General features: G+C 37.2%; 3 protein-coding genes across 16 annotated transcripts; 2 read left to right on the top strand and 1 right to left on the bottom strand.

Annotated features, from left to right (window-relative positions):
- The first annotated feature begins 1,009 nt into the window (after positions 1 to 1,009).
- LOC120575370 (guanine nucleotide-binding protein G(o) subunit alpha-like) lies at positions 1,010 to 10,100 on the top strand. 4 transcript variants are annotated; one of them, XM_039826116.1, is made up of 10 exons: positions 1,010 to 1,160; positions 1,666 to 1,774; positions 1,875 to 1,966; positions 2,083 to 2,175; positions 2,485 to 2,645; positions 4,918 to 5,046; positions 7,603 to 7,732; positions 7,855 to 7,926; positions 8,770 to 8,857; positions 9,728 to 10,100. In XM_039826116.1, the coding sequence occupies exons 1-10, from the start codon at positions 1,116 to 1,118 to the stop codon at positions 9,916 to 9,918; spliced, it is 1,110 nt and encodes a 369-aa protein (XP_039682050.1). In that variant the 5' UTR covers positions 1,010 to 1,115; the 3' UTR covers positions 9,919 to 10,100. The 4 variants fall into 4 exon arrangements, with proteins under 4 accessions (XP_039682050.1, XP_039682049.1, XP_039682051.1 ...); XM_039826115.1 differs by having other exon boundaries at positions 1,012 to 1,160; positions 1,639 to 1,774; XM_039826117.1 differs by lacking the exon at positions 1,010 to 1,160 and adding an exon at positions 1,221 to 1,323 and having other exon boundaries at positions 1,639 to 1,774.
- A 363-nt stretch (positions 10,101 to 10,463) lies between these two features.
- On the bottom strand, positions 10,464 to 12,004 carry LOC120575371 (neuropeptide B-like). The gene is made up of 2 exons (XM_039826120.1): positions 11,658 to 12,004; positions 10,464 to 10,785 (listed from the first exon to the last, which is right to left on the bottom strand). Exons 1-2 carry the CDS (start codon positions 11,913 to 11,915, stop codon positions 10,657 to 10,659), a joined length of 387 nt encoding a protein of 128 aa, XP_039682054.1. The 5' UTR covers positions 11,916 to 12,004; the 3' UTR covers positions 10,464 to 10,656.
- Positions 12,005 to 12,802: 798 nt separating this feature from the next.
- On the top strand, positions 12,803 to 20,759 carry LOC120575368 (B-cell receptor CD22-like). 11 transcript variants are annotated; one of them, XM_039826106.1, is made up of 11 exons: positions 14,812 to 14,893; positions 15,836 to 15,958; positions 16,187 to 18,081; positions 18,160 to 18,510; positions 18,597 to 18,851; positions 19,030 to 19,287; positions 19,487 to 19,580; positions 19,671 to 19,725; positions 20,029 to 20,156; positions 20,239 to 20,295; positions 20,393 to 20,759. In XM_039826106.1, exons 3-11 carry the CDS (start codon positions 18,027 to 18,029, stop codon positions 20,427 to 20,429), a joined length of 1,290 nt encoding a protein of 429 aa, XP_039682040.1. In that variant the 5' UTR covers positions 14,812 to 14,893; positions 15,836 to 15,958; positions 16,187 to 18,026; the 3' UTR covers positions 20,430 to 20,759. The 11 variants fall into 11 exon arrangements, with proteins under 11 accessions (XP_039682042.1, XP_039682041.1, XP_039682043.1 ...); XM_039826105.1 differs by having other exon boundaries at positions 16,057 to 18,081; XM_039826108.1 differs by lacking the exons at positions 18,160 to 18,510; positions 18,597 to 18,851; positions 19,030 to 19,287; ... (3 more) ...; positions 20,239 to 20,295; positions 20,393 to 20,759 and adding exons at positions 12,803 to 12,949; positions 13,020 to 13,370; positions 13,466 to 13,723; ... (1 more) ...; positions 15,480 to 15,528; positions 16,057 to 16,103 and having other exon boundaries at positions 14,806 to 14,893; positions 16,187 to 16,850.
- Positions 20,760 to 21,052: the final 293 nt, after the last annotated feature.

Below are 21,052 nucleotides of genomic sequence, written 5' to 3'. Positions count from 1 at the left end.
GTTAAAAACGATTAAAAAATTAAAACATTAAAGAGCAGTTAAAAACGATTAAAAAAAATTAAAAACAGATAGAAGACGAGAATAAAATTTTACAGTGCAGCATAAGAACAAATTAACCGATTCCAACTCGGGCTTCCCAGAGGACTTATGTTAAATGAACAATCCACCCATCTTGGCGTGGAAAAAGTACTTTTATTTTCAAGCAGGCAATGGTGGAAGAAGTATTAAATTTTGAGATATTTTGTTTTTAGTTAAGTAAAAGTAGCAGTACCACAATATAATAATACTCCATTAAAAGAAAAAGTCCTGCATTCAAAATGAGTAAAAGTATGTATTATGCCAGGTGGCCCCAATCAGTGTAACATTTATCATCTATCTTATATATTATTGGAATATTAACACTGATTCATTAACATTTAATTCATTACATGTAAGCAGCATTTTAATGTTGTCAAAGGTAGAGTAATTTATAAACGTGTTATACTGTTGGGTAGTTAAATATATTACAATGCATGTTCATAAACTGATGTAGGCCTAAGTATAACATTGTTTTTAAAAGTAACTGGTAAGATGTCAGATGGAGTAGCAGTATAAAGTATGCAACGGAAGAAAAAAGAAAAATGTCTATAAAATTGAAAGCTGCTTTCATTTTACCACTGAAAGCAGCTAAGCATGACTAGATACTCCCATTGAAAATATCCATCATGGAAAAAGTTACATTTTTGTAAATATTGATAGATTCAACTACATGTGATGAGTAAGATTTCTAATTTATTTAATTAAGTGAACTAATTGAGTTGTGCTCATTTGGAAAAAACAGTACAAGAAATATATATATATATATATATATATATATATATATATATGTTTTTCTTGTACTTTTATATATATATATATATATGTTTTTCTTGTACTTTATATATATACACACATACGTTTTTCACTTTTTTCTTGTACTTTTTCTTGTTTGTCTCTGAAAGAAGCTGTCAAGAAAGCAAATCCGGGTTCACACGTGCGCCCAATTAAGCTAATTAAGTCTTCCGTTTGTTGCTAACTCTGTTAGCCGTTCAAGCTGTGAGTCGAGCGACGCCGGTGTGTAGAGCGAAAGCAGAGAGATGTTTTGCTGTCTTGGTATAGGCCTACTGCCAGCCCCACTGCAGGTAGAACATGCATTAAATTGTTCAACTCATTTGAAAATGCTAATGTTTGTTGTAAAACTATAACCGAAGTGTGAGAGGCGCATATCCTCGTTGACTCTTGGTCAACAAAGTTGTGCTTAAAAATATGCAAGATTTTGTCGTCTTTCAGTCTAAATAGATTTAGGTCAGTGGAATAATCTTTCAGGTTGCTTTTCAGTCAGTTAAAGTAGGCTATTTGCAACTTATTTCTTCATTTAATGAGTTTTGTGACCGTTTACATGTAATGTCAAATTTACTATTAACTTTGAAATGTGTTTTTTTTTTTTTTTTTGTTTTTTGTTTAAGAGAAATGTAATCTGCCAATGCATTCTATTCAGTTTTGTATTTTTAAACATTTACTAAAACACATCCTCAATTGTTTATGAAATGTTATTACTATAGTTTTTGAAGTCGTGTTTTAGTCCCAAAGCATCCATGTGAAAGCTAAATTCTTGCTCAGATCTGCATGGGAATGTGCCCTCACCAGGATATCACAGATGAGGGTAAAAAGGCTAAACTCCAGAGCTCTAAAATAGAGCAAGACCTTTGTGAACATGCCCAGACTGAGATCAATGTGGTAAAAATCCTCATGCTTGGTAAGTTTAAAGGCATTTATTACATGAACGTAGTTTAACGGGTTTCAGTGAAGTGTTGCCATTTTTAAGTGGAAGCATGTGTTTGGTTTGTGTGTGTCAGGAACTGCAGAGAGTGGAAAGAGCACCCTAATCAAACAGATTAAGATAATCCACAGTCACGGCTTCTCCAAACAGGAGCTCATAAGTTTTAAGGTATTGGACAGCTGCAAGCGAATTAAGCATTTGTTAAACACCCTGAACTATCGGAGTCCAACAACTTTCAGCACATCAGTCATAGGACAAAAGGTTGACCGTCATTTCCTCTGTAGCATGCAGTACTAGACAACCTGCTGACCTCCATGAAGTTTGTTCTTCAAGGAATGGGGATGCTGAGGATTAATCTTGCTAACAAGAAGAACAAGGTGAGGAGAGATTATACTTGTACTATTACATTTTAAATAAAGTTTAATCAGATCTGCTCTGTGGTAGCCCACTTTTCATTGCAGCCCCTCTTTGTCACACTAGATGTCAGTCTTCGTCTATATATGACACACTTTATAATGACCACACACATTGTATAATAATCAATCTCTATCAGTCATCTATGCTGACAAATTCTGATGTTGCAAGACATATTGGTCCATTTGTGTCTTCAGGTAGAGCGTTACTTTTAGTGATATCTATCTATCTATCTATCTATCGTTGGTGATATATTGTCTCCTGTACTGCAGATGCATGCCCACTCCATCCTGTCCTGCAGTCAGTGTTTGGGGGAAGACCAGGAGCTGCTTCCTTTCGTGGCTCATGCAATCTGTGCACTTTGGGCCGACCAAGGGGTGCAAGCAGCTGCAGCCAGAGGTTACGAGTTTGAGCTCAATGACTCTGCACTCTAGTGAGTAGAATTACCTAAAGTCATCTACGTTGCACACTTCCACCCAATGATGACTGACGGTGCAAATGTCAAGGGAGATTGCCCAGTAAGAAGCGTGTCATCACATCTTATAAATACAGAGCAACAGTAGAGCAAGTGCTAAGCGTGTGTAGAGCACCTGTCTCTTTAAAGCCCACTCGCTAAAAAGCTTAGTCTGCTCTGATTGGCCAGTGTTGAGAGTTTTGACACTTTCATAGTATTTTTAAATGGCACCCTTACCTGCATTATAATCAAGATGCACGGGAGATATGTCCCAATCGAGACATTTTAATCAACAGTATTTTTTATTTATTTTTTAACCACAATACATCTCACTGAAAATTGTTTTATGAAATAAATAATTGATTATTATGAAATGGAAACTATTGGAAAATCAGCCAGCATGTTTTCCCCAACATCTTTGTGGGCCATTTTATATGTATGTGGGTGTAGCTGGTTTTTCCATTCGCTGTCCTTCAGCAATTGTGCCCTTTCAATTGTTCACCAACCAAAAAAAGCAGCCTGCACAGTGTCATGAAATCGTAACACACCACTCTGCATAGATCATTTGTTGAGTGTGTGTTGCATCATCAGCTCAAGTGTGGATCATTAACTGAAGTGTGGAATACATTTTGCTAGATGGCATTATTGTTTCTTCATGCAACCATGAAGTGTGATTGTTTAAACAAATCACCCCCTAACACTTTACAAATCTTGTTAAAGTTAAAATGTAATCCTCTTTAAATAGAAATGTAAACCATTTTGTGTAGTTGGTGTTAACCTTTTAATTATCCAGGTAAGTTGATTGAGAACAAATTCTCATTTGCAACGACAACCTGTCACATTCACACTGTTAGTCATACCTGTAAGCTGGCCAGTATAACCAGTCTGATCTGCTGGCCGCTGAGCAGTTCCAGTGGAGTTTTTTATTTTTTATTATCTATCTCTCTATCTCTCTATCTCTCTTCACTTCACCACCCAGATTTATCCTGTCGGTCTGGGTATGGAACCAACAACCTCCTGGTCACAAGCTTGCTTCTCCAACCTTTAGGCCACCACTGCCATACACAAGGGAATTCATGCCAGCGCTGTTAAACATTAGCATCAGTTAGTAGTGTTTATAATGCCGCACAATCAACACGAGTGCAATGCTAGGTGGGGCTCTGGTTTTCTCAAACAGAAAGTCCATCTGCTTTTTCTTTAGAGGCATTCTGGGAAATGTGCATCATCACAATCAACACAAAATTTTGTATTGTGACCAGTGTTGGCGGTTGCATATGGTCTTTGATATAAGGTGGACTTTTCGTTCTGTTCTGAGGCAACAGGGCTCAACTCTTGCTGGACTGGCTAGACTGAGAGAGATTATGTGACAGTTTCGTTATCGGAACTCGATAAGTTTAGGAGCTGGAGGATTATCTGAAACTCAACTGGCTGTCTTGCTCTCCGTTCTCGCTCTGCAGGACCTTGCATTGATTTCCTTCTCCAGGAATATTGGATAAGACTGTCGTGACAAACTAACTTTCCCCAGGACCTGAAGGCACCTCAATGTGTAAAATGACTTCTCGGACATAAGTTTCAGACATAAGCTTTGGCATGAACAGTTAATGTTGCTAGAAAGAAATTTGAAGTTAACTATTAATGAAACCTGTTTGTAGAAATGATTTCTAATCAACACCCTTCATTAACTGGAAGTTGCAAATATTTGCACTTACTCGTATATTGACAGTATAAAGTCATTGTTGACTAGTCTACAACCCCACCAGTCTAACATAACGGACTGCTTTTGACTCCATCTTTTGTGAGTGTACTAGGTCATATTTATAAGCGTACTCCATAAATTTACCCTTGCACTCCCATAGTTGTCGGACTCATGATGGACGGTCAATGCAAAATTTTAGTCCTAATAAACCCACAATCAGTTGCAACTGAACATTATACCCTTCATGGAGGTAGGATTTGTTGCAGGTCTGTATTAGTTTTAGCTTAGTGTACCAAATAAACTGGTAACTGGGTGTAGAGTAGTGGCCTGAGTGAAACAGAAACTTGAGAAGTTTTACTGCTCTTAAAAATCTAATTTCATTAAACTGATCCTAAAGCCTAAAACAGCATGTACTGGAACAGCTTCAATTAAATGCCCAAATATTGTCTGTCTTCACCTTTTTATATTGGAAGGAAATCTGTCTGACAAAAGTTTCAATTATTTGAAATGTTTCTGATCATTAAGTGATATTTCTTCTTTTTATTCCCTCTCCAGTTTCTTTGAGAACATGAGTAGAATCATCGCTCCCAAATACGTTCCCACTGTGATGGATGTTCTGAGAGTCAGAGTGAGGACCTGTGGAATCATTGAGACACAGTTTCAACTTAATGAAATGATCTTTCGGTAAGACTTACTAGACTTGAAGCGCAAATTCAGCAGTGGTTGCAACATGATATACTGTAGCGCCGTGCACAGATAACACATGCCAACATAATGCTGTATAGGAGTTTATAAAGGTAAATAATTTTAGTGTTTGCACTGGGCTCACTGCAAGCATCATATTATACACTTACTGTAAGCGGTGTAATTATGTTACTGAATATGCACGGTTGTTATTAACACAATATTTCATTTTAAAGGGACAATTGAACTCTGGATCTTACGCTATAGATGTGTTATGGCACAGTGAAGTGTTAGTCATATTCCCTTGAAACACCTTACCAAATCTAATTTAAGAAATCTTTATTGAACCTGAAAGCAACATTTAATGCAACTAGGGGATACGTTGCATACACGCACACACTCACTGAAATATTTACAAATAGAGCAGATACTAAAACCACATGCACACATGCAGTTTAACACAAGCATGCAGCTACACACATACACTGCACACATACAGAAAATATTACATATACATTGAAAGACTGTAGGCTATACAGTGCATATTATGTACCTGTAGATGCATAACAACTAAAAGAGTTGCTTGTTTAGGGGTCTTATACCTGAAGAGATGCATGTGTTATGAGTGTAATAGTGACATTTGAATGTGTTGATTGCTTACTTGGTCACGAGGTTCAGCATGTAAATAAGCATGTAAAATGGCTGTGGAGTTGTTCAGTGGTGGTTTCTCAGCTTTTTAATGTGAATTTCCATCCTTTTATTGTTATGATTGCTATTGGTAATATCATAGTAAGGGTACAATGTGAAAGAGGGCAGCAAAGTTCCCTGGCCTGTCTGAAGCACAATATTTTAACTTCACCAACAACAAAAACACATTTGACTAAATGTTGGAGTTCCTACAAACCCAAATTACATCTCCAGTAAATTGATTTTTACAGAGACTGCTGGAGACTAAGAGTGAAGGGAATTCTAATCAATCGGTTAAACAAACAAAGCCAAGCTATGGGTCTTTGAGGACTTTTGGATTTAGATTTATTTTCCATCAGAGTTGCTGTTCATGCAGTTGTCATACTGTTCACTCTTGATCATGCAGCTTTCCTAGAAAGCTGTTTTTGAGCCTCTGGGGACTCCGCCTCACCACTCCCAAAGGGTCCCTGACGAAAGGTGAACTTTTCTGAGCTGAGGGAGGCAGCTGCCTGGGCATGACTCAGACATGAAATATTGATGGCTTCTCTTAGACTGGTTATTTCATGAATAATGACACAAATATGGAGGCGCGTCCGATGAAAGAGAAAAAAAAAAAATTAAAACCCCACCCTCCTAAGCAACCTTTTCGTGATTATTCTTGCGCTCTGTCCCTTTGCTGTGAAGGTGTTCAATGTGTGGGAGTCATAAGAAATAGAATCCATATAGACTGGGGCTTAATTAATATTGCATATACTGTAGCTTCAAGGTTATAACTACATTAAACTGCTTCACTTGGAAATGTTAGAGTTCTGATAATTTTACATAACTTGTCTTCTTTAGTATTGGATACAATAACAGTTTGAAGGTGGTTCAAATTGGTCGACAAGATTTCCATTTAGATACCACAGAACAATAAACCAGCCAAACTGCAATAGTTAAAACCATGTAAATATTATTACATACTGCCTTTATGCATTCTGTTTGTGTTCCATGCACTAGTTAACATTTGTCTGTCTTTATGCAACATGTATCATTTTTTTCTTCAGATTATCTGGCTTCTTTTCATCTCCATATTTTTCAATTCTAAGCATAACATTTTTAATTTCTTAAACTTGCATAACACAATTCTGATAAGCGGCTTCAGAGTGAGACAGTGTCGTATGTCTTGGGCTAATTCCGCTAAATGGCGTCATTTCCTCAACTCTTGCTAGCTGTATCCGTTTACAGGTCTTATTACGCTCTTCCACTAAATCTGAAAAACCATGAAAGCCTTCTTGCAGTCAAGCCAGTCACAATTGGTTTTTTCTTTCTTTTTTTTCTCCTTTCTCTCTGCAGCACAAACTACTGCCATCAAATGCCACAGTTATGGCTTATTGTCCCCAGCTTGTTAAAATTGACTTCTGACCCAGGGATAAATGCTTTATTCCCTTTGACATGAGTACTGCAATCATGCACCTGGAGACTGTCAGGCCCAAATGGGGGCTCATTACCTGTGTCACCAAGACCCTCGACTTCACTTAGTCAGTGTTAGTTCATATTTTGACATGGATTGGCCCAATATTTAAAATGGGTTCTAATTCATATTATTTAATCTCAAGGATATTGCCTTATTCCCTAAGAATACATTTTTTTTTTTTTTTTATATATTTTTAGGGTGACTCATGTGACCAGTCTCTGAAGAGTTTAGCGCCACAAGCTCTCCTGTGGCAGAATATCATGTCTTTATAGCTCGATTAGTGATTCAAGCTATAAACATGGAGAAGATCCTGCTCAATCGCACATTTTCGCTCTTCTTGCACATGTTGTTGTTGTGATCAGTTGGAAGCAACTCGTTGGATGAAATGAAGCATGAATTGTTTTGTTTTACAGGTTGTATGACGTCGGGGGCCAGCGGAGTGTGAGGAGGAAGTGGCTCAGCTGCTTTGACTGTATTCAGGCTGTGTTGTATGTCGTGGCCCTGAGCAGCTATGATATGACACAGACGGACAAAACCTCAGGGGTATGTTCTAATTGTAATCACATGAATTAAATTTGATCTATTTATTTTCTTGCAAAATATACGTAGACATGTTTTGTCTCAGCCTCTCTACTTTCCTTTTTCCATATTTTCCTTTTTATTAGAATCGGCTGCAGGAAAGTCTTGAACTTTTTACATCCATCTGCACCAACACAGTCTTTAGCAGCACCTCACTGGTAAGTTTACTTGCACTTATTTTTAGATGGTTTTCTTAAAGATGAATAATGCTTAGAATACAATAAAGGTATCATTTTAGAGCTTTGTTTTCATGGCCTCTTCCACGGACTGTCTGCCATGTCTTTTTTTTTTTTTTTTTTTTTTTTTTTTAAAAGCTTATCTAAATGTGTGGAGGTGACTAAAGCACTGAGTGGGCGTTTGGTAATCATTCATGCCAAGCAGACGGGACACAAACTGGCTATGATTGCATCTGACATACATAATTAGCATACAAAGTTTAATTGAGATGTAGGGCAGGTGATTTCTGTTTAGTAAGTTGGCTGCGAGCACGGTTTCACACTGGGTGTAATTTAGTTTGAATTATTTCTTTCATATTGTGAGGTGGTGGGGTTATTTGCACAGTCATGAATAACTCACTTCTTGGTCACTAGCTTTTATATTTGCACTTGATTAACTTGAGGGCAAGGGTTATATTATGGCTATTTCCTCTTGCATAATTTCTTTAAAATATTAATTACATCTTAAATGCTGGGCAGTCAATTGATTTTCTATTGGCAGAATACAAAGTCTATAGTGGTGGTATAAAATGGTAGAAGTGCATATTGACTGGAGATGACTTTTATTTTATTTTTTTTGGGGGAGATGCTGACCATTATGGTTCACTCAAGGCATTGGAGAAACCATACTCTAGAACTACAAAATGGAACACATTCTGTGTTTCAAACTTCAATATCACATTTTTAGACATGAGTTAGGTTGTGAAAAACTGCACTGAAAGGCATCACCTGGAAAATTTGAATATTGTCACTTTTTTTAAATTGCCATCTTGCTCTCTCATACAGATTCTATTTATGAACAAAACGGACCTTTTCCGGGACAAGATCCTACACTCTCGAAGACACTTGAGATTTTACCTTTCTAGTTACAAAGGTATGTTGCGGAGGAACACTTTTTTTAATTTTTTTTTTTATTTTTTATTTTTTTGTAAGACTCCAGGCAGAACGGTTTGTGTACAACATACTTTTGCTTTATGTTTTGGGAGAGTTCAAATAGTAAATTAAACAAGGATGATAGATTTCAAACCTTTAGTTAATCTTAAATTTAAAAAGTATACGTTAGTTTCTTTGAATCTTATTTATATTAAACTGCCCCAATGTTGAGTAATGACCCCCAAATTTAGAAACTGATTAAGTATATACTGCTGACTTGGGATTCTCCATTTCTTGTTCAAATCTACTACTCAATGAGTTGACAACTTGGAAGTATTTTCTCTTAACTGAATTTTAAATTCCTCAAGGAATTTATGAGTTTGTTTTTCTGGATGGGATGCTGCATCCTCCCTGTCATTGGGTAATCTGAATTCCTTCTAGCCAGATATTTCAAATAAGCTGTATATCATTAATTCTGGCCAGATCATGGTCATACATATTTTAGACTCATGTTTTATTTGTGTATATTCAGAAGAATCATTGTGTACGGATTCTCAACAGAAGCCAGTTTATTGTTTTTATCATTATTTAAAGGTCCCATGGCATGAAAATTTCACTTTATGAGGTTTTTTAACATTAATGAGTCGTCCCCCGAATGAATTTTGGGAAAGAGACTTCAGATACAGTATTAGGGGACCACTAAGGCCTATATAAAAGCATCCAAAGAGAACCATGTCATTGGACCTTTAATGAATTAAACTACCCCAGTGTGCCTGTAGTTTGGGCTGTATAGTTAAACCGAGCCGTCCCTATACTAAACTCAGTCGGATGTCTCAAGATTTGGTATGTTTCTTCCTTTGACCTCATTCAGGCGCAGATGTTGATGTGGACGCTGCAGCCCACCACATAACTGCCATGTTCTCCTCACGTAACAGCAGTCCTGACAAGCTAGTGTACCACCACTTCACCACGGCCACAGACACCACGAACGTACAAGTGGTCTTTCACATGGTCATAGAGCAGGTTATGAAGGAGAACCTAGCAGCTGTCCAGCTGCTGTAAAAGTCACCTGAAGGCTGTAAGATGAGGGTTTATTTATTCAGTGCTGGTATCTTTATTTCATTGGTTGTTTTCCTGTGTGCAAATCATGTATTTAAGCAGCGAATGTTAATATGATAAGGCTGCACTTTACCCATTTATTTTAAAACCTTTTTTAAATAAAATATTTATTGATACACTTGGTCCCTTTTTGTAATGCTGCTTATTATATCTATTCCCCATTTATAAAGGATTTTATTTTTTCTCCAGTTGGAATAAAGTCTGACATGTTCAACACTTTGGTCCTTGTATCAGTGAGCTGTTTGTATTACATTTTCTTGGTTTACATCCTACACATTTTATGCTTCTGAAACACCCATCACTGAATGAATTACAAAATACCAAAATGATTGCAAGTTACGGGGTTGACATAATTGATGTTTGCAAAAATGCAGAGTTTTACTTCTCGGTGTAGTTGAGAAGATAAATCATTACATTGTAATGTGTTTTGTGTTCAGTAATGTCAACAAGGGGCTGCAATATGATTAATTTATTAATGAAAACTCAGATGTATGTACATTTAGCACACTACTTTTACAGCTTTAGTTTTTAAAATTGGTTCATCACAAAATCAATGAATAAACAGGTGAAGTGATAAATGAAAAGTAGCATATCTTGCATCTAGTGCAACATTTGGTGTTAAAGTTAGGGATGTAGTTTTTTTTATCCCCCATCATCCAGCCCAGCTGTCTGCTTCACTGCTCAGTCTTCTGCACAGTCTGCAGAGTCCAGAGTGAGGAAGACGTCTGCTTGGCACTTAAATGAACCTTTGATTTCCTGGAAGAGTTCACAGCTCTGCAGGTTTGGTGTAATGTCTTTGATGCAAACAGCCTGTTGGGGAGGAACAGAGAAATTATGTTAAATTAGAAAAATGTAGGCCTAATCTTTAAATTCTGTACACTTGAATCAGACATTGTGATGTTCGATATTCCTGCAGAGAACACTAATCAAGAGTTTATTATATGGACCTCATCTCAAAAGTACTTTATCCCCGTCATGTCAAATCGGTTGTCAAACTAAGCACGTTTACCTCAGTGTTTCCATTTCATGCTACTTTTTCCACTCCACATTTCAAAGGGGAGTACTGCACTTGACATTTTTGGACAGTTTTTACTAGTAACTTTGCTGATTAAGATTTTACATATATAATATAGATTCAATGCATAGTGAAATCTGACCATTCTGCTGCTTATATTTCACTTAAGATTTAACATTTATAATGTGACTAAAAGATCAGAGTATGTTTTTTAAACTTGTAAATCCGACTTTCTTAGTATCAGTAGTGCTGACTGGACAGCTCCTCCACGACTGAAATGACCGGGAGTCCGGGAAAGTGATTTTTTTGTTTTGTTTAAACTAAATCATGTATACATTGATGAAAATATATAGCCTATATTGGTTCTACAATATTACTTTCTTTTCAGTACAATATTGGGCAGTAATGCCTTAAGTTTAAAATCTGAAATGTTATTTAGCCTAACTTGTTTCCAGCCTTTTATTTTAAAGATAGCAAATAGCTTTTGTTTTAAATTTTAAAGAGAAATAGTATATTCAGGTTAATATTAAGGTTAAACATTTTGTATGACATATGTATACAAAAAATATGTATGACACACGTATTAGCGCTCTTGCGGTGAGCTACCGCGCCATATGCCGCGTAATGGCATCCTACCCATATGTTGATAAAATCGATCACCACTCACCATCGTCTTCAGGATGAAATTGCGCGGAGGGAATTCAGGAGACGCGCTGTTGGTCGCCAGCTCTTCGCTGTCTGACGGGTCCGGCTCGGCTCTCCTGACGTACGGTGACCTCCGGTTACCGGACAGCAAGCCGGACGCCCTGCCCACAGAGTAGTAGCTTGGGCCGGCCACCTGCTTGTACCAAGCCTCCGTCGGACTGCAAGCCACCAGCACGGAGATCACCACGACGGGGAACACGAGTTTAGCGGGCATCTCCATGTCGAGCACTGAAGTTTGGTCCTGCGCGCCTCTGACTGACTGGTGGTTCCCGTTGTCGCCGCTCACTACTTCAGTCTTTATTGGGACCCCGTCATCATACTCGCAATGTCGTCAACATAAACTGTCCCGGAGGGGGCGATTTACACACACACACACACACACACACCTCAGAGAAACCCACTCCTCCTGGCGAGCTCTGTTTGAAATATCTGTTCATCTTCAATGTTTGAAATGAAATGTTGAACTTAAATCAACACATCAAATTCTGTCATAAAAGCTGATTTTTGAAAAGCAATTGTGAAGTCTTCATGTTGTGCTGATATAAATTAAGACAGGTAACATAACTCCTGAGTCATTTTTAAGATTCATAGAAGTATAGAATAAATATTCCCCTTATTACTCAAACATGGGAAAGTACTCCCAAAATGTGTACAGAAATGACTTGGCTAGAGACAATGTTAGTGTATATCACTGTGTCTTACGTTTTTTTAACCTTAAAGCCCAAACTTAATACTAAATTAACAGTATTTTACATTACATTTTACATTAAACAACTAGTACATTTGACAGTGTCATTTTCCCCCCCAATCAACTATCAAAAGTACAAAATGGAAAATAGATTTTGTGACAACTCTGATATGACCACAACAAAGCAACATGCAGTAAGATGCCAGTATGCACAGGACATACTGTATGTTTCATGCGCTGGTTTCACACATCTAAACAGAAAAAGCTGAAGTGGAGGGCTGAGTGCGATGCATGTGACCTGATTTCACAAACTGAAAACTTTGTTAGAGCGACCCAAGACCTTCTTTTTTTCCCCCCATTACAGGAAGCTGTGTTTAAAGTACGTAGATTAAGAAGCAGATGAAGGAAAGCAACAACTCATTCACTGTGTATTTTGAGAAAAGGCCATCAACAACCCCTGCAGAGCATTTTACAAACATTTTAGGATCAATTACAACCTTGATGATTTGACTTGATGTGTAACATGTGCATTGTGACGTGGACACTGATGCCACTGTTTCTGGCTGGTAAGAACAACACTTACATATCATGTAATGTTTCATTTAAAGTATTTATGAATGAATCCATCTCTTTCAGGTGTTCTCTGCAATACATGGGAAGTGGTATACCATCAGCGACGTATCTGTGCAGTGAAAGGCTCGTCTGCTGTCATTCCTTGTTCATTCTACTATCCTAAGAACCTGAGAGTGAAAAGAGTCATGTGGGTTCAAGTTAAGTCTCATCCTTTCAGGACTCTCTTTATTTCTGACAGGAAGATGAAACAAGTCACTACAAGATTCCAGTATTTTGGTGACAAACATCACAATTGTTCTTTAAAAATACACCAAGTGGAGCATAATGATACAGGGAAATACACCTTCAGATTTACAACTAACTCCAAAGGGGGCAAGTGGACTGGTAGAGTTGGCTCAACACTGAAGGTTGTTGGTAAGTTTTCACAATATAAATATAGTTGTGAATCTTCTCAGCAGTTCAATCCATAAAGTTTGAATCTAAAGCAATAGCCTACTTTGCTCTTCTAGATTTGAGCATTTCGGTTACAAAGCCTAATGGAAACGGAACAACAAAGGAGGGCAAGTCTGTGAATCTGACCTGCAGAAACATCTGTGATGGCAGTAAACTTCTATCTGCTTTCACCTGGTTTAAGAATGGAGAACCTATAACTGAAGGACCTACACTTTATTTAAGCAACATGTCCTCCACAAACTCTGGAAACTACACTTGTTCTCTGAAAACACACACAGGAACAACTTCAGGAGTCATACATATTGATGTCAAGTGTGAGTATTGGACACAAGATCAACACTTGAGAGAATGAAATAAAAAACGATGTGATTTAGATAATGAAAATGAAATCTACCAATTTGCGACATGATTTCTGTGATAGTTAACAGCTCCAGTTTTGTCATTTCCCTTATAAAGTATAAATTATTATTATTATTTTCTTTCAGATGGCCCCAAGAACACATCAGTGTCTGTCAGACCCTCGATGGAGGCAGACGCCGGCAGCAACATAAACCTGACCTGCAGCAGCCATGCAAACCCCCCAGTGGAGAATTATACTTGGTTTAAAATAGATGACGATGATAATATAATGGATGTTGGAAACGGGCCTGTGTTCGTCCCTGGTGATGGTGGCCAGTATTTATGCAGTGCCACCAACAAACATGGAAGCCAAAACTCCTCTGTTGTCACTTTTAAAATTAAACGTAAGTGGATATTTATTTGCTCATATTACCAGTCCTTTAGTGTCATTCTCTAATTTAACTCATGCTTCGTTGACTCTTTTGTTTTGTTGACATTGACTTCATCATTGTTTGGGGTCCTGCAGTATGTGTAAAAATAATGCTTATTTGCTAAATCAACCATTGTTTTCCTGCAATATATATATATATATATATATATGTATATATATATATTTCTTAATTTGTAAGTTGTGTGGAAATGACAATAAAGCGGTGTAATTAAACCAAATGTGTTATATAGAATTTGCATGAACAAATGCTTATTTGCTAAATCAACCATTGTTTTCCTGCAAATATATATATATATATATATATATGTATATATATATATTTCTTAATTTGTAAGTTGTGTGGAAATGACAATAAAGCGGTGTAATTAAACCAAATGTGTTATATAGAATTTGCATGAACAAATGTACAGTATGTTATAGTGGTGTTACTTATGTTTGAAGTGAATAGACTCCAGGGAGTTTGACTACTTATAAGTGTAATAACACGACTCCAAATAGGGTCAATTGAATTAATCCCTTTTGTAAATAATTTTGTGCCACATATTTTAGGACTGATTAAACAACGAGTCATTAAAACAGCTCTAACACAATGCCTTTGTTTTACAGCATACTGGGCAACATGTACCAGAGATGTACTGATCATTGCTACTGTTGCTGTGCTCCTGATTGGGATTACTGTTACCGCCGTCAGAAGGTAAGCTGTATTTGTAGCCCCTTTTCCAACGTGCACCAGACAAGTAATTAGGATGATGCTTTACTCCAGTAAAAGTATAGTGATAATACATTCTCTTTTTTAAGTAAAAGTCCTGAATTCAAATATTACTTAAGTAAAAGTATATAAGTGTTAAAAATGTAGCCTATTTTAAGTTTCAAAAGTAAAAGCACTGATTATGCAGAACAGACCCTGTTACCGTATTCATTCAGATTTAACTATAAGCAACATTTAAATGTAGCTGGTCGAAATGGAGCAAATAGTTGTTATACTGTTTGCCAGTTTAATCAATGGTAATGCATCATATCTATAAAGGTATCATATGTATGTACCGTATGTAAAGTCTTGAAGGTCTTGCACACAGGTGTTTTCACTAATGTTACCTAATCAGGTCCTGTCAGCAAAACGGATCAAAGGCATCTTTTGGTTTTCACTAAACAAGGCCTGATGTGGCAGAATTAATGACAGAACACAAATAAGATCCTTGCACTGTGTTATTCATTGCTCAGGGGTCTGCTGATGTACATTATGATCATGTCTTAGCAAAGATCACATTTCTTTGTTTCAGACTCCACAAAAAAAAGACGTGGGTACCAGAGACAGAGGAGGACATACAGGTGACCTTTTCGTGGCATACATTCTAGGCAGTACGCTGCATACTATATTACAATTAGGGCTTGGAGTTTCTCAGAGGTTGTCTGCAAATCAGTAAAGCTCAGTTAAAAGGCAAGTCAAACCCACATCCGAAGTCTCTGCTCAATGACATACCATGATGGACATCAGATAAGAGAAAGCGGAGGTTGTTTTGGTTGTGTGGGTGAAACAGAAGCTCATAACAGAAACATAAAGGTAGCATTTGAAACATAAGGAGGGCATTGTTCTACACTAATTGAAATTGTTTTATTTCTTTATGATTGTATGCAGAATACAGACTATGTCAACTGGCTGCCCTGTGACAACCAATCACAACAGGGAAATCAGTACGAGGAAGCAGCAACAGAAGTCATCTATGCAACTGTACACTTCACCAACAAAAGAAAGTCAAACGTGAGATGTTTTTACACCTAATTTGATCCATTTGTTCCACGTTTGATGCATTGGAGGTATGTGAACTGATTGACTGTATCACCTGCCGGCTACAGCAGATGGCCTCCCATAATAATGAAGACGTAGTTTACATCACAGTGTGCAGGTGAAGCTCAGGAAACACACATTTAATGAATGATTATTTGCATAAAATGGCTTCAGTGCAAACATTTTTGTTCTCTTTTTCAGGAACCAACTATCGAACCCTTTATAGATTGAGCCTCCCCAATTTGAAATCAAACACATGCCGTTTTGCAGTAATACGTGAGTTTTGAGGATATTTGGTTTCTGATTTTTTTCTTACTTTTTACAAATATGTAAGATGTGCTGCACATGCATTGCAGTAAAGATACATATTATAATCCAGATGAGGAAAAAAAAACTGTGAAATTATTAAAAACAACACATTAGAACACATCTAACCCCTTAACACTAGGAACTCAAAAGATAAGATACCACCAAGAGTCATAAACCAAAAACAGAGTTTAAAAGAATCTTATTGGGATTTCTGTAAATAAGAGACATCTTCATGAATGTACAGATTATTGCTTACATTAGTTTTTGTTTTAATGCATGTTATTGTATTTCTTTCACCGTTCCTCTGTGTCAAATGTGTTTGGATCGTGTGCATGCACACACTGCCTTTTAAGTTGCTTTCTGGTGCTCGGTGTTTTTATAAATCACATGGACTCCTGTTTTGTGCTTTTGGCACTGTAGAAGTTAATTTACTTCCTGTAGTCTTTAGTTCCTGACCATCTCAGGAGTTGTCTAAAATCATGTTCCCAACTGTAAACCTGCGCTACTGACAAGGCTGTAAAAACTGGAAATATGTGAAATAAATAGCTTAATTATGTGAGCTATGAATTATTGTACTGGATAAATGAGAGCAAAACAAAAAGAGTGTAGCCTACAGTGAAACTAAATGTGTCCCTGCTGTTTAGTGGTCTTTCTTTTTGTTGATGCAATGAGTTAAACTGACCAGGTCCACATACACATAAAACATACCACATAGAGTCATGCATGCAGTTCTTCACTGCAAAAACTACGTAATGTTTAAAATCTTAAACACTCTTCAACATAATGTACCAAGAGAAGGAGGTGACTTCACTTGTTTCTAATAATCAAACGACGCAGCAGAAACAGAGATATCCTCTTCTTTATCCCCCACATTCTTCTTCCTCGCAAAACATTGTGCCTGCATTACCCACAATGCATCTCTATCGCTGACAGTTTGATCAAGCAGAGCTAAGAAGTGGACTTCAGGTATGGTGAGGTCACTCTCTTCACCTCCACACCTCCAGATTCGTTTCATTTTCAAACTTGTAGTCTTAAGCCCCAACCAACGCTGACTTAAGTGACATCATTTGAGGCAATTTATCAGACATCGCTCAGCTCCCTGGAGCCACAAAAGGCTTTATACGACTTTTTCACATATGCAGTGCAGTGGTACTTTTGATGTGTAAAATTGAGTTTAATAGCTGATGATTTGTATTGGTGCAGTATATAACAAGGTACAGGTTCAACAATACTGTAGTTTACGTATTGTTACAGGTTCAACAATACTGTAGTTTACGTATTGTATGCACATAGCACTTAGCGGCAAGTTACCAAAAGTAAACATGGAAAATGAATACGGCTAAAAATTACTTTAACAATTGAGTACAGTCATTCCACTAAATAGTAACACTAGGTTAGTGTTTTAAAAAAACGTCACAGTACCTCTGACTGCTCTACACACAAGAAAGCAACATTATTAGTGCGTGATGTGCACTGTTTCCTCTATGCGTGGTCTCGTTCCATATGTATGCCACTCAGGTTCAGATTGAAGCTGTGTATTGAGTCTGTGGTGTGAGTGACCTGATTTCAGGGGCTGAGAATGTTTTCAAGAGATGATCGAAAACGGTACATACAGTACAATACAGGAAGCTTTGTTTAGTGGAGGAATAAGAGGAAAGACACACTAACTCTGTGAAAACAATTAAAGTAGCCTGCGGAGACTTTTGCTGAACGTTTAAAATCAAATAGAGACATGTGTGTTGAAGGCAGAAACCTGACATGGACACTGATGCTGCTGTTTCTGACTGGTAAGTACAACATTTCACTCTCATTTAAGGTAGCATTATTATGGTGAAATAACGCATACATCAATACATCTCTTTCAGGTGCTCTTTGCAGTCAGTGGAAAGTGAATTATCACGAGCAACATATCTGTGCAGTGAAAGACTCGTCTGTTGTCATTCTTTGTTCATTTTACTATCCTGACAACCTGATAGTACAAAGTGTCATATGGGGTCATGAAAAATATAATATTTTTGATGGTCCTTTCATATTTGACAGCAAGTTGAATAAAACCTCCTTGAGATTTCAGTATATTGGTGACACAAATCACAATTGTTCTTTAAAAATACACCAAGTGGAGCATAATGATACAGGAAAACACACCTTCAGATTTACAACTAACTCCAACGAGGGCAAGTGGACTGGTAGAGTTGGCTCAACATTAAAGGTTGTTGGTAAGTTGTCATAACAAAACTATAGTTGTGAATCTTCTCTGCACTTTAATCCATAATTAAACTGAAGCGGCACTTTGCTCTTCTAGATTTGAGCATTTCGGTTACAAAGCCTAATGGAAACGGAACAACAAAGGAGGGCGACTCTGTGAATCTGACCTGCAGAAACAGCTGTGATGGCAGTAAACTATCTGCTTTCACCTGGTTTAAGAATGGAGAACCTATAACTGAAGGACCTACACTTTATTTAAGCAACATGTCCTCCACAAACTCTGGAAACTACACTTGTTCTCTGAAAACACACACAGGAACAACTTCAGGAGTCATACACATTGATGTCGAGTGTGAGTATTGGACACAAGATCACTTAAATGAGAATGAAATAAAAACGATGTGATTTAGATAATGAAAATTAAATCTACCAATTTGCGACATGATTTCTGTGATAGTTAACAGCTCCAGTTTTGTCATTTCCCTTGTGGGATTAATAAAGTATAAATTATTATTATTATTTTCTTTCAGATGGCCCCAAGAACACATCAGTGTCTGTCAGACCCTCGATGGAGGCAGACGCCGGCAGCAACATAACCCTGACCTGCAGCAGCCATGCAAACCCCCCAGTGGAGAATTATACTTGGTTTAAAATGGATGACGATGATGATATAATGGATGTTGGAAACGGGCCTGTGTTCGTCCCTGGTGATGGTGGCCAGTATTTATGCAGTGCCACCAACAAACATGGAAGCCAAAACTCCCCTGTTTTTCCTTTAAAAATTAAACGTAAGTGGATATTTATTTGCTCATATTTATTGTCTTTGATCAACCTTTGCTTGAACAGTGTTTTTTTGTTATTTAAGGCTCATCAAAGCTGAATTGAAACAATCATTTTTAAACGAGTAGATTGTGTCACATCTTTTGACTTTCATTTGATCACTTCATTCTTGTCTCACAAAGCTAAGACACTGCCTTTGTTACACAGAATATTGGACATTTACCAGAGATGTACTTATCATTCCCATAATTGCCGGGGTTTCAGTGCTTCTGATTGTGACCACTGTTATTGCCATCGGAAAGTAAGCTGTATTTACACTTTATCACATATGTATAGCTCACATACACAACAATCATGCGATGATGTTCAAAAATCTTTTAATGTGTTTCAGACTCAAAAGTAAAAGGACAAGAGCACCAGAGACTGACTGTGAGGAGGACATACAGGTGGCACTATCATTATATTAACTATTTAAAGCTCATTATGGTTCTATTGTGTTCTGAATTTGTACGTGATTTAGAGCTGGGTGACATATACAGTATCCCGTACATTACAGGTTAAGATGTTAGTTGCACTGAGGTTGTCTACAAACATGTTAAGCATGTAAGCAAGTTCAACCCATGAGGTTGGTTTTGTTGTGTGTAAAAAGGCCATGCGGTAGGGGGAGAACTGAATGTAGAACTGAGAACTGAATGTAAGAGGATATTGTTCTACACTAATTCATCATTTTTATATTCATGCATATTCAGAATACGGTCTATGTCAACTATCCTGTTTTTGACAATAACCAATCACAAGAGAGAACTGGATGTGAGGAACAAACACTAGAGCTCATCTACACAGCTGTTGACTTTCACACCAAGAGAAAGTCAAACATGTGAGACATTTCATGTTACCTATTTTTCACACATAATAATTAATGTTGCATTGGAGGCACTCATCAACTGTATTGCCTGCAGGGAGCAGCAGATGGCCTCCCATAACGATGACGAAGTGGTTTACAGCACAGTGTGCAGGTAGGCTAAAGCTCAGCAAGTGCTTACTTATCTTTAATCAATAAGATTATCACAAGACAAATGCAAATGTTGTCTTTTTTCCTTCTTTCTTTTTCAGGGAACTCTTGAACCCTTCATATGTTGAAACTCTCTGATTGGACAACAAGCACATGCCGTTTTGCAGGAAAAGGAAACAAATTGTGGCAAAATATCACAAACATACAAAAACCCATTTTCTTCTATCAAGGCTAATTCTTGTTGATCAAAGTGAAGACCAAAAAATGAATATGAAATGTCAAAACATATCTCAAGATTTCATCGAAGAGAAAAATAAAAGTTAAGTTGTATTTTTCTTTTTTTATGCATGTTATTGTATTTCTTTCACCATGCCTCTGGATCATATGTGTGTGGATGTGCACTAGCTGGCTGTTACGTTGCTTTCTGGTGCTCAGCGTTTTACAAATAATAAATGCTCTTGTTTTGTGGTTTTTGCGGTGTGGAAGTTCATTTACTGTCTGAAGTCTTTAGTTCCTGAGGTTTTTCAGAGTATTTTAGTCATTTTATTACCCAACCAGGCTACAGACGATTGGAGCAGGTTCAACAGGCCATAAAAGATGGAAATATGCAAAATAAATGAAATACAAAAATGTATGTGAGGTACACACTATTATAATACACAAATGAGAGAAAACAAAAACATTGTACAGCGAAAACAAAACATGTTTTTTTCAGGGAAACAAGTTAACTCACGACTCATTCTTCATTAATGTAACACTGT

Source organism: Perca fluviatilis, chromosome 15 (assembly GCF_010015445.1).
Source record: "Perca fluviatilis chromosome 15, GENO_Pfluv_1.0, whole genome shotgun sequence".
NCBI lineage: Eukaryota > Metazoa > Chordata > Actinopteri > Perciformes > Percidae > Perca > Perca fluviatilis.
The sequence above is the reverse complement of the archived record's forward strand: the minus strand, read 5'-3'. Positions and strand labels throughout refer to the sequence as shown.

Coding starts and splice junctions, on each gene's coding strand:
- LOC120575370 (XM_039826115.1), top strand. CDS start 1,116: ATGTTTTGCTGTCTTGGTATAGGCCTACTGCCAGCCCCACTGCAG. Junction 1,161..1,638: donor TACTGCCAGCCCCACTGCAG/GTAGAACATGCA, acceptor ATTCTTGCTCAG/ATCTGCATGGGAATGTGCCC. Junction 8,858..9,727: donor TTACCTTTCTAGTTACAAAG/GTATGTTGCGGA, acceptor GACCTCATTCAG/GCGCAGATGTTGATGTGGAC.
- LOC120575371 (XM_039826120.1), bottom strand. CDS start 11,915: ATGGAGATGCCCGCTAAACTCGTGTTCCCCGTCGTGGTGATCTCCGTG. Junction 10,786..11,657: donor ATTTCATCCTGAAGACGATG/GTGAGTGGTGAT, acceptor CCTCCCCAACAG/GCTGTTTGCATCAAAGACAT.
- LOC120575368 (XM_039826106.1), top strand. CDS start 18,027: ATGTGTGTTGAAGGCAGAAACCTGACATGGACACTGATGCTGCTGTTT. Junction 18,082..18,159: donor GATGCTGCTGTTTCTGACTG/GTAAGTACAACA, acceptor CATCTCTTTCAG/GTGCTCTTTGCAGTCAGTGG. Junction 19,288..19,486: donor TTTTCCTTTAAAAATTAAAC/GTAAGTGGATAT, acceptor TTTGTTACACAG/AATATTGGACATTTACCAGA.